At 36.6% G+C, this 17,843-nt stretch overlaps 2 protein-coding genes across 6 annotated transcripts in view; one reads left to right on the forward strand and one right to left on the reverse strand.

Moving 5' to 3' along the window:
• The first annotated feature begins 1,213 nt into the window (after positions 1 to 1,213).
• On the forward strand, positions 1,214 to 11,959 carry LOC124401494. 5 transcript variants are annotated; one of them, XM_046873858.1, is made up of 15 exons: positions 1,214 to 1,450; positions 1,570 to 1,609; positions 1,827 to 1,971; positions 2,086 to 2,218; positions 2,701 to 2,761; positions 2,853 to 3,044; positions 5,103 to 5,206; positions 5,378 to 5,484; positions 7,835 to 7,904; positions 8,001 to 8,052; positions 9,796 to 9,826; positions 9,903 to 10,021; positions 10,349 to 10,474; positions 10,598 to 11,018; positions 11,235 to 11,959. In XM_046873858.1, the coding sequence occupies exons 1-15, from the start codon at positions 1,428 to 1,430 to the stop codon at positions 11,300 to 11,302; spliced, it is 1,692 nt and encodes a 563-aa protein (XP_046729814.1). In that variant the 5' UTR covers positions 1,214 to 1,427; the 3' UTR covers positions 11,303 to 11,959. The 5 variants fall into 5 exon arrangements, with proteins under 5 accessions (XP_046729814.1, XP_046729812.1, XP_046729813.1 ...); XM_046873856.1 differs by having other exon boundaries at positions 10,349 to 11,018; XM_046873857.1 differs by having other exon boundaries at positions 5,378 to 5,478; positions 10,349 to 11,018.
• Positions 11,595 to 17,843, reverse strand: part of LOC124401493 (proton myo-inositol cotransporter-like) — a 53,411-nt gene continuing 47,162 nt past the window's right edge. Inside the window, exons 5-10 of the mRNA XM_046873855.1 lie at positions 16,832 to 16,995; positions 16,190 to 16,310; positions 14,287 to 14,412; positions 13,951 to 14,069; positions 13,603 to 13,755; positions 11,595 to 13,361 (exon numbers count right to left, since the gene is read on the reverse strand). Of these exons, the coding sequence (XP_046729811.1) occupies positions 13,135 to 13,361; positions 13,603 to 13,755; positions 13,951 to 14,069; positions 14,287 to 14,412; positions 16,190 to 16,310; positions 16,832 to 16,995 (910 nt within the window). The 3' untranslated portion in view covers positions 11,595 to 13,134. The remainder of the gene's footprint in view (positions 13,362 to 13,602; positions 13,756 to 13,950; positions 14,070 to 14,286; positions 14,413 to 16,189; positions 16,311 to 16,831; positions 16,996 to 17,843) is intronic.

A 17,843-nucleotide genomic window follows, 5' to 3' on the forward strand; every position in this document is an offset into this window, starting at 1 on the left:
ATACCTGCATCAAACCACATTTTAATAGCAGCATTAATGCGCCATCACTAAAGAAACCATCAATCTGATACACAAACACAGTATAACAAAGTGCTGCAGCACAGACAGGTGTCTCATATAGTAAGAGTGAATGCCTTTACTAAACAGTAATTAACAGAAACCCAATTATCACAATTTAACAAGTCTCATTTTACTGCAAATCTGATTTGACAGAAACCCTAACCTAAATTTACTCTCGGGTGTGCACCTTTAAGCAGAGCATCAGAGAGAAAAACTATGGAATGAAGAGAATAGACTATTTAGAATCATTTAATGCACATTCATGGGCAAAAATATATCAAAACATTTCTGATTTAGGCCAGCAGAGAAAGCCAAGACTCATGTAGTGAACCTGTGGAAGGTTTTTTTTTGCATTGAAAATGTTCCTATTAAATAAATATTTCTTGTTTTCTTTGGATTTCTGTGTTGGAATATTGCATTAAAGATGTAACAATTCCGACAAGATCACTATCTATCTATTCCACAGGAATTTGCCTCTGTTTGTTGTGTGTGTGTGTGTTTTATTTTATTTTTTACCTGATCCCATGTTTCCTTAATGAAAAACATATTGCGTAGGTAAACACAAAATACACCCAGTTCTCCCTGCCATTTTTGCCTCATTCAAACAGCTGGGAGTCAAATACACACCTCAACACCTCAACATTATTATTCACACACAACACCAGCTCAGTAGCAGGAAGGAGGTTGGAGGTTTCCATGGAAACGTATCCATTTAATTCCATTGTAAGAGTGTGCAGTCCTCGCCGAGAAAACGACTCGTGCGAGTCGACTCACCAATCTTCACTTAAGAATCGACACATCAAAATCCTCCTGTATACATGATAACCCGGTCCAGATTGCTAATTATAAAACATTTTTTTGGGATAATTGCCTCGAAATAAGGCTGCAAATCAGTGACTTTACAGTACATCACAATTACAAATAATTTTGCAACTTAATTACATATGTCTATAGTTTGTTGAAAGCTTAAAAAAATTTTTTGAATTTGTTTTTATAAATTACATTTTCGCTAATCCAACCATATTCAGTAAAAATTTATTGCACATTAGCATTTATTATTACATGTATTTACATGTATTAACCTTTAATAACCGCGACATTAAAATTATGATAAAGGTTCATAGGTCACTTCCTGTCTGGAGCTCGTGCGCTTTGCTCGCGCTTATAATGTTCGGCTAATTGGTTAGCATGTGAACCTGGGTCTTTGTATGTTACATTAACATATAACTATAGTTACTAATTTACTCGTTATTTGCCAGTTACAAAACATTAAAAACAACGAAAAGTGACCGTTTTATGAATAAATTTATGAATAGAAGATATATAATATATATAATATATAATAGCTAGCTGACGAGTTTCTCAACATGAACTGGGTAGGGGGTTGGCGGTATGTGTACATATGTTTTAAAAGTTCATTTTGTGTATATACTTTTCCCTTTTCGTTACTGAAGTCTTAAGAAGAAATAAGTGAGATATAAATCTGTAATTTACTGTTCTTTCCTACAGAAACCACACTATGAAAGGCAGCGACACAAGAAAACAGAGGGTAACTAATAAATACGTTATACAACAGCATAACATTTCTCTTTATATAGATTTAATTCAAACTTCAGATTTGTTTACCAAAGTATAATATTTACCTGTGTATATATTAACACTAGATTGTACGGTTTCTTCTGCTGACTGAATCAAAATATGCTGAAGGTCTGTACATCTGCCTGTATTCTACTTTATAATGCCTTTATGGCTTATGTTTATTCCAGGAGTTTTTTGAAAAGAAAAGAATGCAGAACAGACACAATCTCTTGGTATCTCCATCAGCATCACATAAGAAAGACAATGTTGGCAACATGGATTTGCTCACAATGTTCATTGTGAACCAAATCGCATTAAAGAAAGAACACACCGGTAAACACACTGCATTTTACAAACATCACTTAATAAAAAAGGAAACATTTTACACCCCATTTTGCTGACTGTTTAAAATAATAATGATGTGCGCTCATTTTTTCTTTCTTGAAGTTAACCCCAGATTTACACATTTGCCTAAATCAAAAAGAGTTCAGAAATCGGAGAGTGGAAAGCCTTTAGAGCTGCCAATGAGTCCGTGTTCTCCTTCATGCTTAAACCTGACAGAAAGCGAATCCCACTGCAGGTACAGATTCTACAAAGTACACTATATTATTTTTGTATACACCTGCTAAATAAACACATGTGTTGTTCTTCCCCAAACTTGTCACAAACTTGGGAGCACATAATTATGTTAATGTTGAATGCGTTATATGCTTTCACTTCAGTGAAAGAGTCTAAGAGACCCAAACCTGTTCCACCATGTAAAAAATCAGAGTGGAAAAACTTTAGCGTCTTGCTTAAAGCATGGACCTCGACCCCATTGAACACTTTTGGGATGACGTGGAATGCACCTTTTTTTTTGCATGATCTTATTAATTGTGGCACAAATTCCCAAAGCCATGCTCTAAAATTTTGCCAATACATTTTATGAAGATTGAAGGTTATTATAACTGGATTAATCTTTTATTCATTGAATATGTACCATACGGATTATTATTATTTATTAGGTGTGATGATCAGGCACCTATAAAATTTGGTATGTATTGCTACTTGTATGTGTTGTAGTGACCAAACACTGGGTTTGAATAAGAGAAAACATCTTCTAGACGAATTCAAGTTCAAGACGGTGAGACCTTGTATGACACTTCTTCTGAATGGTATATACTGTATATCTTGTATAATGATTATAAGAAATATAATGTATTATTTGGCCTAAGCTGTCACCACTGGTGGAAAGCAACCTGTCTGACAACAGTGCTTCTGCATGTCAGCGTCAAATTGATGGCGGTGTCAGTTCCTTTTCTTCAGCTTCACCATCCTTAGCAGAAGCCTTCCACCTCCAACCAAGGCCCACTATACACATCTCTCCTCATCCAACAACAGAATCATACAGCACAATAAATCTTCAGGTAAATCTTGATATAACAGGCTGCCAGTTAAATGTACATACAAAGAAGCACAACTAACAGTGTCAACACAAAACATTCAGGTATTCATATACATTTAACAGAGAGTAGACTCTCCACAAGAGGGGGCAATTACTCCAATAATCTTTGTGTTCTTTTTGAAAGGAAGAAAACTGGTAGGTATCAGTACAATCAGGATGAGATAAATGCATGCATGCGTTTACAATTGTGTGCATAGATGTGAAAAGCAGCAAACACCATTCCAAAATGAAGGCTACATGGTTGTATATCATTTGTTATATGATCTGATTTAAGAAGAAGGATGAACAGAGTGAATCTTTTAATGTTGCAGAATCATAAATGACCAATATGTGGCAGAGTAACAAGGAATAGAGCTCCATAGTACAGCAGCGAGTTGGAAGTAATGTTCTAGTAGTGTGTTGTTACTGCACATATGTATCTGTAGCACATATTAGTGAAGATCCACGATGTACTTTTTTTTTTTTTTTTACTGTAGTTAGATTTGATGGAAGTCACGTGCATATGAACTCACAGATGCATTGTGAATTGATAATCACACAGATGGACTCAACTGTTATTTTTATTTTAAAGGACTTGAATTTACTTTTATTTTTTTTTGGAAAAAGTGTCATTCCTATTCAATTAGTCGTTTTAAGTGCGTACAATGTATGTTTTGTATATGTATTAATACATGTATTATTGTATGTATTATACAAGTTTTGAAATTGAGCCAAATTTGTTTATTTGAAGTCATATTGATTAACTCTTCACCGGCAGTAAAATGAGTCAAATTGTGTTTTAAGCAATACCTATTAAATTATTTACACACTAATAACTTAAAATCAATAACTGTAAAATTTTCATGCCTCCAAATTTTAACACTAATGGCCGAGGTAATAATAAGAAAATGACAGAGCCGAGTTTGGACTTCGGAGTATGCTTCTGTTTCCAATAAAATTAAGTTGTAGTGCTTTATTAAAGAGGAATTAACCAGTGAATATGAACGTTTACTTAAGCTTACAGCGAACCAAAGGTGTCTTTCAGCATAATAGATTTGTGCTTGATAATTGTGAAAGCTTTTAAATATATATGATGTAAAAATAATCTGTAATTTTTTCAGTTCCAGGCAGTATTTTGTTGTAATCACCTATTAGGAGTACATGTTTAATGCTGCATGCTTAAAAGTATTTGTGAGCTACAGTAAGTTAAGTCAGAACAGCTCAATTCAACACTGTAAATTTTTAGCTTTTAAGATATTAGATTTCATCTTTTGGTCATTTATTCCATGCATTTACAAAGGCTTTTACTATATATAAGATGTTAGAAACTAAAAGTAATATTTTTTAAGACAAAAAATCATTACAATTTATGCATAATCAAAACTAACCGACATGAAACTGAAATAAAAAATCTGAAATTAAAAATGAAATAAAAATGAAAAATTAGTAGTATTTTAAAAACTATGATAACTCTGCATCCAGCTACATATTTTTAAACTTCTGCTCATGCTGAAGGTAAACACTCATGATTGTCATCTGTGAGAGAGAGCATGTTTGCCACCCCTCACACCCAGAGAGCATGGCCAAATTAGTTCCCTTTCCCCTAGCTGTTGATGTCTGCTGTATTTTTGTTGTTCAAATGTGTGATCTGAAAATAGGGTGAAAATACACATTTTGAACACCAAGTGACACCCCACATTCAGTTCAGTCTTCAACCAACTGCCTAAGGCCATGAGAGATTTTCATATTTTAGATGCATTCTTGTCAATCCACCTACTTGCATGTTATTTTTGGGGAACATTGGGGAACAAACTGCACAGAAGGTATAATCTATTCAGATCACAGCTGCATATTTCAGCACAGGAAAAAATATAAAAAATATATTTATAGTGCTATTGTATGCTGCTTTACACGAGCAACACCAGTGACCTGTTTTCATTTTTGAAATGTTCTGGTTCTGCTTCTTAGCATAGAGGTAACCTACAGATTTTATACTCCGAACAGATGTTAAACACTCATTTAAAAATTGCTTGTTTTCCAGCCAGTGGGGTTGTGCGAGAATAATCCTTGGGCAGTGTCTTATCAAACAGAGGCCTCCGAGATCAGTTTTGCAGGTGGAGTCCAGTTTGGAAGCACCTTACATAGGTGAGATTAACCTTAAACATGAACTCCTCAGACTAAAAATAAGTAGTTCCTATTGTATAGGATCAGGAGGTTGTGCATCTGGACAAATAACAAACACATGAACACATTGAACACATTTCAAAGGTGAACTTGTAGGGATAAATCTGTATGTGACTTGTTTTAAAATGACAGAGAAAGCAGTGGGCCTTCCATACACTCTGCTGAAATTCCACTTAATCATTTAGAGACGAATGACCAAGAGGAAATGCAACACTTTATTGGACTTAATGGAGGTAAAGGTACATGAAATATTAGTCAAGTTTGTCAAGCATATTTTATTTGGCCATGCCATATATATATTAGCTGAAAATAGTTTATTTTTTATCACTAATAATTAAAAAAAACTTATTTTTAAAGATAATTGACAGTAATCTGTTTATTAACCAAAGGCTGTCTTTAGCAACAGTGTACAATTACATGAATTCTAATTTATTTTTGTATATTTTCATTTATTTACCATTTATTTTTATTTGTTTATTCCATAGTTCATTTATTCTTTATTTTTTAATTACTTGTATTATTTTTATGGTACATTTGGAGTTTAAAGATAATTGAAAATGCTATGTTTACCAAAGAATATAACAAATATTTAATTTTAAAGCAGTGTTTTACAATCTTGGTTCCATTATATGAGGATAAATAAACCTACCCCCAGAACGCTCCACGAGTTGTTAGAGAACATGTTTAACCAAATAACACAGTGAAGATCATGTTATCAAAACAAGTCCAGGACAAAGTTCTGGAAAAAGATCAATCAGGGTTTATCTATCAAAAATATAACACATTGTTCCTCACCCCAAGAACGTTTTGTCCTGAATTAGCATTGGCTTCTAGGTTGCTTATCTGACTGTCTCCCTCCTTAAATAGTCACTGACATTTGGCGATCAGTATCCTCTAGGCCAGGGGTGGCCAACCAGTCAGAGACCGAGAGCCACATTTTTGACTGTGTTACCGCAAAGAGCCACATCATACACATGGGCACACATGAACATCACCCATCCCTTCATCTTACACACACACACACACACACACACACACACACCTCTGTTCAGCCAGATTTATTGTAAATGTCACACACCAACATAATGACAGAAATTGACTCCTACAGTTCTAAGACCACAGGCCAGTCATTTTCAACAATGAACATTGTGTGCACTGTCTCACACACACAAACTCTGTTTAACCAAATCCACCAAAAAATATATAATAATTTACAATAGCGTTTTTCTTTTACTATGCATGTTACTTAGTGGGACTTTTGGCATTCCTTGCCTTGAACAATCCCCTTAAAATCTGCCATTCCGTTGTTGCCACTCGAAGCAATTCTTTCACGTGTGTCAGTCAGACCAGATCGATGCTTTGATTTCACGTGTTCCAGGGTAGAAAACACAGACTTTGTGTTTTTTTATGTGCGTGTTCACTTCGCTTGAGTTCAGTACGGTATTTTCGTCAAATGCGCATGTGCGTGAGATAATTATACCGCAGGGGTGGGCAATTAATTTTTACAAGGGGCCACATGAGAAACCTGAGTTGTGTCAGAGGGCCACACCAACGATAATATTTTAGGGATGCACCGAAATGAAAATTCAATTCAAATGGCATTGAAATCCATAATTTTTTGTGTTATACCTTTTGCCTCGGCACCATCACTGGAAAACTTTCCTGCCTTTTCACAAACGTCCTCTACAGACGGAGTGCGCATGCTCGGATTGACTTTACTTTTCTGCGCCGCGTTCTTCTCATATTTAGAATGGAAATCGGGATGTTTGGATTTCAGGTGATAAATTAAACCCGACTTGGAGAAACTCTTTGCAGATACACCCCCTTTTGAAATTTCAGCATTGCATGTTTTGCAAATCGCACACCGCAGATATGTTGCTCTTATCCAGCTAAACGTGTGCTGCTGCGCTTTTTTATTGCGTCATTACAATTGTGTTTCTGCCGTGTTGTTTCGGTGATTTAGGTATTTCCGAAAATTCTCGGTGCATCCCTGTAATTTATGATTGGCCTCATGCCAAGGTCTGATATACCGCAAAGTTTCCCAGTAGGGGCAAGCTCATTCAAGTCTTAAAAATACCGTATTGAACTTAAGCAAAGCGAACACGCACATTAAAAATCAAACACACAAAAATCGATATGAACGTAAGAGCCGCATGCGGCTCGCGAGCCGCGGGTTGGCCACCCCTGCTCTATTCGGAGTCAGATTTGATTGGATTTCAAGGGTTTTCAAAGATTGTGAGGAACATTTTATGTCTGTGACTGGTGCTTTTGCAGAACTTATGTATATTAAGGGTGTATATGGTGGCCAAGGTGGTCCACAGAACTCTGCAGTGCATCATACTGAAGGCTCATTATATTATTACAAGCTGTCTGAAAGGAGCAAGGAGCCGTTGTCAGCTATGCTCTTCTAAGAGCCCATAATAAGGCTCTGCTGCCTTGCCAGATGACTCAAGGGACACCTTGGTCATTCCTACTCATACTTACTTGTCATCTGCTTTTGTAGCCACTGTTTCATCAAAATATCATTGACTGAAGCTTTTTATATACATCAAATATGCAAATTTAACTTCTCTTTTCTGTGTATTATAGAAATTTCTGAATATAGGAAAATAAAGCACCATCTTCAGAAGGAATCACCATATCCCCCTACAAGATCTCAGTTAGTAGCCTGATTCAGCAAATATTTATTACATAAAATAATCGTAAAATATGTTTTATGCTATATTTGTAATGACGTGTTATTTATCCTCAAAAGTGATTTCAGTGAATCATACAACACAGACCACAGTATTCATTTCTACTCTCAGGTAATACACCACTTTTTCACAAGTTTCATACAGTATTTCACAAAAGTGAGTACACCCCTCACATTTTAGCAACGGACAATACTATAGAAATTAAACTTGGTTGTATTTGAGAGTAGTCAGTGTGCAGCTTGTATAGCAGTACAGATTTACTGTCCTCTGAAAATAACTCAACATACAGCCATTATTGTCTAAATAGCGGGCAACAAAAGTGAGTACACCCTAAGTGATAACAGGTGTACGTCTTGTATTAATAAAAAGCCACACTCCTATTCATCATGTTCATGTTTTTGTCTGATTGACAGGACCATATAAATTTGTGTATCTTTTATTAAAACAGTTAAAATGTGGAGCTTAAACTACAATTCTCTCATACTGACCACTGGATGTATAACATGGCACCTCATAAAGACTCTCTGAGGATTTGAAAATGTATATTGTTGTTCTCCACAAAGATGCCGAGGCTATAATAAGTTTGCTAACACCCTGAAACTGAGTTACAGTACAGTGGCCTCGCTAGAGTCCATCATAGAAGTTGAGGCCTTGTGCTGCACGTCAGATGCAGAAGCTGCTTCAAAACACAGACGCATGAATGCTGCAGCATTGCTTCAGAGGTTGCAGAAGCGGAAAGTCTGCTTGTCAGTGCTTAGACTATACGATGCACACTGCAACAAGTCTGTTTGCATGGCCGTCGTACCAGGTCCAAGAGCATGAATTACTGGAACCATGTTCTGTGCTAAAATTAACATGTTTGGGTTAGATGGTGTCCAGCATATTTAGCAACACCCTGGGAGGAGTACCAAAAAAAAATTGTCTCTTGCCTACAGTCAACCATTGTGAAAGCATGATAGTCTGGGGCTGCATAAGTGCTGCTGGTACCGGGGAGCTGCTGTTCATTGAGGGAAATGGATTTCAACATGTACTCTGACCTTCTGAAGCAGAACATGATCCCGTCCATTCTGAAACTGGGCTGAACGGCAGTTTTCCAGCATGAAAACGACCCCAAACACAGCGCGAAGATGAGACAACTGCCTTGCTAAAGGTAAAGGTGATGCAGTGGCCAGGTATGTCTCCATAAACCCCCTATTGAGCACCTGCGGGGTATCCTCGAGCGGAAGGTGGAGAAGCGCTACGTGTCAAACATCCCAGCAATTCTGTGATGTCATTATGAAAGAGTGGAAGAGGATCCCAGCCACAACATGTGCACAGTTTTGACATGATCACTTATGACTCACTTTTGTTGCCACTTATTTAGAAAATAATGGCTGCCTGCTGAGTTATTTTCAGAGGACAGTAAATCTATACTGCAATACAAGCTGCACATTGACTACTCTCAAATATATCAAAGTTTCATTCCTATAGTATTGTGTGTTGAGAAGATATACTAAAATGGTTGCTGAAATGTGAGGGGTGTACTTACTTTTGTGAGATACTGCAAATTGGTGTATTGATCGTAGGTTCAAATATTGGACTTTTACTTGGCAATTATCGCATTGTACTAGATGAAATGCTCACAAAGTAAGGAGCATTCTTTTTATTTTAATTCTCTTAGTTACAAACTTAGACCTTTGTTATTGCTAGTGCAATTTCTAAATGTACACTAAAACAGAGCATCTTTGTTCATGGACCCACTTCAGTTCAGTAGCATGGGCTTCTAGCTTATTATGTACTGCACTGTATTTTTTGTTGAAAGGTTTCTTTGAAGGCTGATGCTTGATATTCTCTCTTTACCTTCTTGTTTTAAAGCACATGTCTGGATGTGTTGACTGTAGACCCTGTAAGTTCTATACTTTCTTTGAATTATATTGGCTAACTGACTTTGAACAGACTCTAAAGTAAGTTTCTTGTCACAGGCAAGGTACACAGAACTGTCTCAGAGCATTCCTGTCAATCACCAAGAATGTTTTATCAGGGAGAGGGCTTTGTCACTTCAGAAGATGTAACAAACTCGGTTCCATCTCTCAGATACGTGGTAAGTTGTTTTATGATATTTAATGCAATATACACTATGTGGACAAAGGACTTTGGAAACCTGACCTTTGCTTTTTAATCATTAATTCCAAATGTATAAATGTTGATGGGTCAGGGCTGTTTTGGCAGCAAAAAGGGGACCAGCACAATATTAGGCAGGTGGTCATAATGGTATGCACATATATATGACCTACAATTGGTTGTGTACAATGTATATGCACCTTTAAAATCAGCTTGGATTAATCAGTTGTGTTTTATTGGTTCTATTTTTTATTGCTTTGGTTCCTTTATCTTGAATATTGCCAATTTCGTCTTGATATTGTCACAGAAAGAGGGAAAAAAGCAGGATGGTGATTCTTACATGCTCCACTCTAAGGACATTCTGACATCAAGCCATCAAGCAACTCCATCAGGGATAAGTGCTCCGACAAGAGTTATGACCTTCAACCAGAAGGTGATGCGTAAGCATGAACATAATGAGAGAGAGAGTAAAGCCCATGGGGATTTAAAAACCTTAAGATGGCCTATTCGTGAGCAGAATTGCGAGGAGGATCAGTTTGTTCCCTCTTGTCTGCAGACTAATACAAAGAGCAATAAAACGCATCGAAAAGCATCTCCCAGGACACAAGACAAGGCAGCACAAACTGCACATTTTTCCAGTTTGACTTCTAAGGATGCTTCAGTGCAGTGTTGCCTTCTGAAACCAGCTAGGATGAGTATATTCACCAAGCCTACAGCTCACATTCACCACAGTAGAACAAACAAAGCTGCCACTAGAAGGCAGACTCGTCACAGTAGTGAAAATTGTGGCGGTAATCAGTTTGCTCACTCAGAAGTCCATAAGATGAAGTGGAAGACATCCTGGATGACGTCGCAAAGGAAAAATACAAACCAGGGTCCAGAATCAATCAAAGCACATGAAAGTTTGGGCAAATCGAAGAGTCAGGCATTTATGATAAAACATCCATTGCCACACTGCTCTCACTCAAATGCCCCAGGTATATATAACTGAAATCAACATCAAATGTATTACAGATTTCTCAAACTTTTATTATGGTTAGTGGGAACCAGCTATTTAAAATGCATGTTAATTGCAGTAAAAGTGTATGATTTTTAGCACATATATATATATATATATATATATATATATATATATATATATATATATATATATCGAAGCTGTGTAGACTATAACAGATATTTTCCTTTTGTAGAGCTAAAGGAGCAGCTATCAGAGAAGATGGTGTCAAGAAGTGAAAGGTGTGAAGGTCATGAGGAGTAGAGTGTGAATTAAAACCCCACTGTGAACTCCAGCTGCACAGGCGAACACAACGATGCATTTACTGCTGAAACAGGTGAAGACAGGATCCGAGGGAAAGGGAAATCGTAATGAAATCCAGACCTTCTGCTCATGCTGAAGCAGAAAAATAGGCATCCAAGGAAATGTGAGATGATTCAGATCTGTTTTGTATCTGTTAACATTTTTTATCAGAGGGTTGATACAGTAGTATCACATTTTGGGTTGTTGAGTATTTTTGAAATCAATACTGCAAACTAAAAGCTTACTTCAAACAGTGGACAACTTTTTATTGTTTTAAATATTCAAATGTCATGAATATTTAATAGAATATAAATCTAGCAAAACATTTAGAGCAACAATAATTAAATTAACATTATACACATATTTATAGTCACTAGTTTCTCGTTGATCGTAAAAACACATAATAATAATAGTAATAAAAGTACTAATTTTATATTTTAACATAGAAAACACACATCCAAACTTAATAGATAGATTAGATCTCTTTCCTCAAAGTAACACACTGACTTATTGACTTTGAAGCATTCTCAAGTTTTAAATGCATTCTAAAACATATGGCACACCCTAACATCTGGTCAATAAAACTCTGTCCCAATAAACTGACATTAATATACTTTCCTGAAATATTCTCTCTTTAATTGCAGTAATCAGAGCTAATATGAGCATACCTGATTTAAAACCTGACTGCCGTCTGCAGTGCGCTTCTCCCTTTAGGAAACTCGGCATACCTCAGTGTTAGACATAAAAACACAATTATGTTATCTGTTTGTGCTAACAGTGAACAAACACATATTACACACTCAACAGTAATAGCATTAAAACAAGCTTGTTTTAGTTTGCTTGATATTGTTGCGTTTACAATACCATCAACTGCTTTGTTACACGTATAGCCACAATAAGTCTGCTCGGCACTTTTCTATGTGTACCAAACTACCAAGGTGTATACTCACAGCAGTACAATATAAACATAACATTGGATATTACACTACTCATCAAAACATATTTCACTCTGTTACATGGACAAGAGCTATGAGATGCAAAGCCGTTTGTACACAAGGCTGTGAAGGAAGACTAAATTAAATCGAGTCAAATAATAAAGGTAAACATGGGTCTGAGTACAGATACAGTGAAAAACAGGATCAAGAGATCATTACATACTATGAAGGAATGCAGAATAGTTTTGAGTTCATGTAAAATAGAACTCTAATTCTGAGCAAATCAATTCCAACACTCTCAGCTCCAAATGCAATTTTGGGATAAAAGGGCTGAATCAAGGTTATAACCCACACATGGTATGCTGCAAAATGCACACTATTTAACTTTGAAATAAATCAAACTGAATTTATAGAGATAAACTGAACATTGTGGTGAGAACATGTTGCCAATGCCAGAGCCTAGAATCTTAACAAAAACCTAAAACTACCATAGTCAACTGACTATTGTTCTGTATAGCAAACAACTCATTTTACTGAGCGAGCACAACTTCTGTGTAACTTCTGTCAGCATGCTGTCAGTATCTTTGAGTACTGCGGTATCAAACTGTAGTGTACCACAACTCAAATACTTTAAAGTGACATCTCACAAAAATAGCTTTATCACTGTTATTGTTTGTATGTTTAGATATGCCAGTTCCATTTTCCTTTAAAATGTACGATGCAGCCTGACTGCTACAGATGGGCCAGGTGTCATGGTGGGGTGAAGCTGAAAAGCGATTCCTTTTCTACTCTCTTCACAAGCCATGGGCAGAGCTGAGAGAGAATCTACTGAGCGTTCTTTTATCTTTCACCTGAGGTTTATTCCACGTCTGAACCATCATTGTCCGACAGGTGGTAATTCGATCCTTTAACCCGGATGTACTCCACCTGCCGGCCCTCATCTGAGTCTGATGCACCACACGAGCATAGACGGCTTTCAAACAGCGACTCAATCTCCTCCAGTCGGCGGCCTTTGGTCTCAGGGAGGCATCCGTAAACGAAGAAGCAGCCCAGCAAAGCAAGGCTCGAGTACAGAAAGAATGCACCTGAAATATATCAGAAAAAAAATCTCATGACAAGCTGAGAAACAAGCCTTAAAAATGCAAACAACTTTGGGACATCATAGAATAGCTGATGAAAAATTTGATTTGCAGGATGTTAATATTATTTAATATTTAACATTGCATTAATGGTTAAAAAAGTACTTGTTTTCATGCCAATTATTGTGTGGGCTTTAGGTGTTCTAGGCTCTACATTTTATCTGGATTTATAAAATTATAATTGTACCATAGTAGGTGAGGTATTGGGCTACGTGTAGAAAGGTCAGGGAAACCAGCACGTTGAAGGTCCAATTTACTCCAGCTGAGCAGGCATTGCCTGTGCTTCTCGCCCACAGTGGATAAATCTCTGAGTTAACTGTCCATGGCATTGGGCCAAGTCCTGAAAAACATGTTTTCATTTTTATTTTTTTCAAGAAGGAACCCAAAAACAACCAAAATGAAAACAGTGACACATTGTTGGAAAAACTCTAAAGTAAATAATACCAATAAGAATTTGTATATTATTCCTTAGAAATAGATCCAATATGGGCCATTAGCAGTTCAAATAAACTGATTATGTCTCCAGACGTCTTACCTGGAGCAAAGAAAGCCAAGTAAAGAATAAGACCCACGAGAACCAGCCAAGAATAGGAAGTTGGGCAGAAATTATAAGCCCACAAACTGTTAAATGGTGACTGTGTTAAGTTGGAGCACCTGCAGCACAAGAGTAAACATTATCAACTTTCACACTTCAAGATAAACATATGATACTGTGACACTCTGACTGACAGAAAATGGAAAATGGGAAAGAGGATTTATGACATCCAGCATTGTTTAATGTCAGTGGACTGTGCTGCTTAGCTTTATTTGAAAATCTCAACATGCAACGACGAAATCACGATCGCACACTCAGATGCCGATTATGACTCACCTGCCCCATGCTGCTCTTTCTGTGGATGCCTGATTGACTGGCACACAGGAGGAAGCAAACACAGCAGTGCTGTTCTGCTGGTAGCAAAAACCACAGCCTGGATCCAGCATGCACCATTCACAGGACCTGGAGGAAAATTGAAGACAAGCAAGTCTGATTTAGGGAACTTGACTAAATTTGACTATTTATTTGCTGTTATTGTACATTATTTCTAGGTAGTGTTATAGTTTTGATTTAATATCTTATTCCACAGTTTTTGTACTGTGTTTTCGGGAGGGCCACTACAAAAGAATTATAAATAAATCTTACATGGCCAGTGAACTTCTAATATTCGGAAGAAAGCTGTAGGTGTGAAGTTTTGTGAGGGAAAAAAACAGCATCCTGCATTTAGAATACTATATACATAAGGAATACAGAGCAAAGAGTAAACTGAACATCAGTGAGAAAGAATGCTTGGACAGATTGGCTTGTTTTTGTGATGACAACACAGCCATTCAGCCTCCATTACGGCATAATGAACTAGTGTTGTTTTAGCAGCTGGGTGGTATGAGAGTAAATTGGGACAGAAAGCAGTCTCTCTCTCTCTCTCTCTCTCTCTCTCTCTCTCTCTATCTCTGAGATGACATGGTTTTAGGTTGCAGGGTCACATGCTACAGAAGCCTTATTACAATAGCATTAAGAGACCAAAGGAAGCACACTGGCCATGTTTGATCTTTACTGCACAGAGGGAAGTCCATTTATAAAACACTTTACACTAATCACAAACTCAAGGGCACAATCCTGTAATGTTCAGCTCTGAGGGTTAAAATCAATGGCTCATTTAGCAAAAGACAAATTTGTAATTGGAAAATTGAAAAGTTCATTAGCCTGCACACATTTCTTTTCCTTTTTCTATTTTATTTATTTATTTTTATTTATTTTTGGAGTCATAAATAAATCCTAAGTCATGATTGGGCACCAGACCAGCCCATTTCAGCCAGCAATCTCTGTGTAGCACCAGCACACCTGATGCTGCTTGTCAGCTAATCAGCCCTTGATTAGATTATTCAGTTATGTTGTAAAGAGATTAACAGAAATCCATGCAATAAGGACATTGGTTTTCAGTCAGTTTGAATTTTGAGAGGCAATAAATTGACTTCTTATTGGTCATTTGCAAACCGTAAGCAGCGGGCCTTTATATTTCACGAGAAAGTGAAATGTATGTGTCATAAAAGGGAGGTTTGAAATTGTATTAACAACAAACTAATGGCAAACTATTTCAGAACGATGTTTAAAATCATGGTCCAACAAACAGACAGAAGCTTAGCAAAGGTTATCATCCAACCTCAATGCCAGGGCAAATTCTAAAATCACAAATGAAGAACTATGAGAACAAAGCAAAGTAAAAAAAAAAACAGAAAATTGTGGTTTGGCTAAATTTTGTGAAGCTAATGTTACAAAAAATGGTTGAAATTATTCACAGAAAAGTAGCTAAAATTGCTTCTCAAGTCTCAGGCTATTTTCAACTATATAGACAGAAGTAGTTGTATTTTGTTTTGTAATGGTGCGTCACACTTACATTTTTGGACACAACGATTTTGGGTCTCAGCTACTTTGCCCAACACATTTTTCTTCAACAAAATGTATTTATTTGCCCTTTAGTCCAGAGAAGATACCCTTCAGCACATTTTCTGGCTGAATGTCTCAGCCTGTAGCTTGTCTCTGGTCCAATGAACTGCTTATAGCCAAATAACTTACTGTACATAAAGGCATGAGATCAGATACTCAGCAACAAATGATCTGCTATGAACAGCCACTGGGTCTTGTGTGAAAAGTAGATTTGCTGAACTATGTATGGGCAGTACATGGTTCGGTCTGCTGAAATAATCCTCATAGTTCGTATCTGGCCCTGTACTATACTCACATGTATGTAGAGCAGCTGGTGTTGGTCAGGCCAGGGTCAGCATGGTGAATTGTAACAGGGGGAGAGTGCTGAGCAGCGAGCAGGAACCCAACAGCCAGGAGGCACAGACTCAGACAAGTCCCTGTGCAGAGAGAAGAAAAGATAGAGAGTAATCTCTGGTGCAGAAATTCTTCTCATGCCACAATATGTCATTTAATTTAGTTTATATAGCAATTGACCGGTGTCATCTATGAGTCAGGTATTATAGATTTTTTTCGAGATGCTTCTGTAAATGACCTTATTTATAACGTTATGTTTATGACCTGACAATACCTACGTATCAAAACTCTGGTGAATACATGGGTCATGGTCGAATACATGCTCATGAAAAATGTCCTTTGGTCTTAGATCGATCATAACAGTCACAATACATTTATTGCAACTTTGAATGGAACATAAATCACATACAAGATGATTTGCAGAACATTTTCTTTTCTGAGAGCAGTCATTCTTTTTTATCACTCCTTGTCTCCTAGCTAGTCACCAAGGACTTTGTACCACAGTTGCTTGGCAATGATCCACATTTTTAACTACTGCATCGTTTCTAATCCATTTATACAGTGGGGGGAAAACAGAGGTGAGAGGCATGCTGCGTGTACTCACCAACAATGCTGCCAAGAGTCAATTTTCGTCTGCCCACCCTTTCCACCATCCACACACCCAGCAGCGTGAACACAAAGTTAGTAAGGGCGGTAAGTGAGGACAGCCAGATTGCCAGCTTGTCATCCCGCACTCCTGACATCTGCAAAATAGTGGCACTGTAGTACCTGCAAGAATGGAAAATTGGAATACTGAGCAAAATACTAACAATTTAATGTATACTGTAAAAAGCTTGGTGTCAGAGGTCGTCTATGGAAAGTGTCAAATTTAGTACTTATGTCATTGAGACTTTTGATATATATATATATATATATATATATATATATATATATATATATATATATATATATATATACAGTACAGACCAACGGTTTGGACACACCTTCTCATTCAAAGAGTTTTCTTTATTTTCATGACTATGAAAATTGTAGAGTCACACTGAAGGCATCAAAACTATGAATTAACACATGTGGAATTATATACATAACAAAGTGAACTGAAAATATGTCATATTGTAGGTTCTTCAAAGTAGGCATCAAGAGAATGCCAAGAGTGTGCAAAGCAGTAATCCAAGCAAAAGGTGGCTACTTTGAAGAACCTACAATATGACAGATTTCCAGTTGTTTCACACTTTTTTGTTAAGTATATAATTCCACATGTGTTAATTCATAGTTTTGATGCCTTCAGTGTGAATCTACAATTTTCATAGTCATGAAAATAAAGAAAGCTCTTTGAATGAGCAGGTGTGTCCAAACCTTTGTCTGTACTGTGTATATATATATATATATATATATATATATATATATATATATATATATATATATATATATATATATATATATATAGTTTTGGTAAAAACATGATGCACCTAAATGTGAAGGTGTGTAGGTTATAATAATTATTGCCATGTTTTATACACATTTGCACAATTCATATTCAAGAAAAGTCACAAGTGTCTTTCTATTGTTTGCTGACAACTTTTAGTGTAGTGTAAAAAATCATTTTAAAAGTAAAA

The sequence above is a fragment of the Silurus meridionalis genome, chromosome 18 (genome assembly GCF_014805685.1).
Source record: "Silurus meridionalis isolate SWU-2019-XX chromosome 18, ASM1480568v1, whole genome shotgun sequence".
Lineage (NCBI taxonomy): Eukaryota > Metazoa > Chordata > Actinopteri > Siluriformes > Siluridae > Silurus > Silurus meridionalis.

Coding starts and splice junctions, on each gene's coding strand:
- LOC124401494 (XM_046873856.1), top strand. CDS start 1,428: ATGAACTGGGTAGGGGGTTGGCG. Junction 3,045..5,102: donor ACAGCACAATAAATCTTCAG/GTAAATCTTGAT, acceptor CTTGTTTTCCAG/CCAGTGGGGTTGTGCGAGAA. Junction 5,207..5,377: donor TTTGGAAGCACCTTACATAG/GTGAGATTAACC, acceptor TTAAAATGACAG/AGAAAGCAGTGGGCCTTCCA.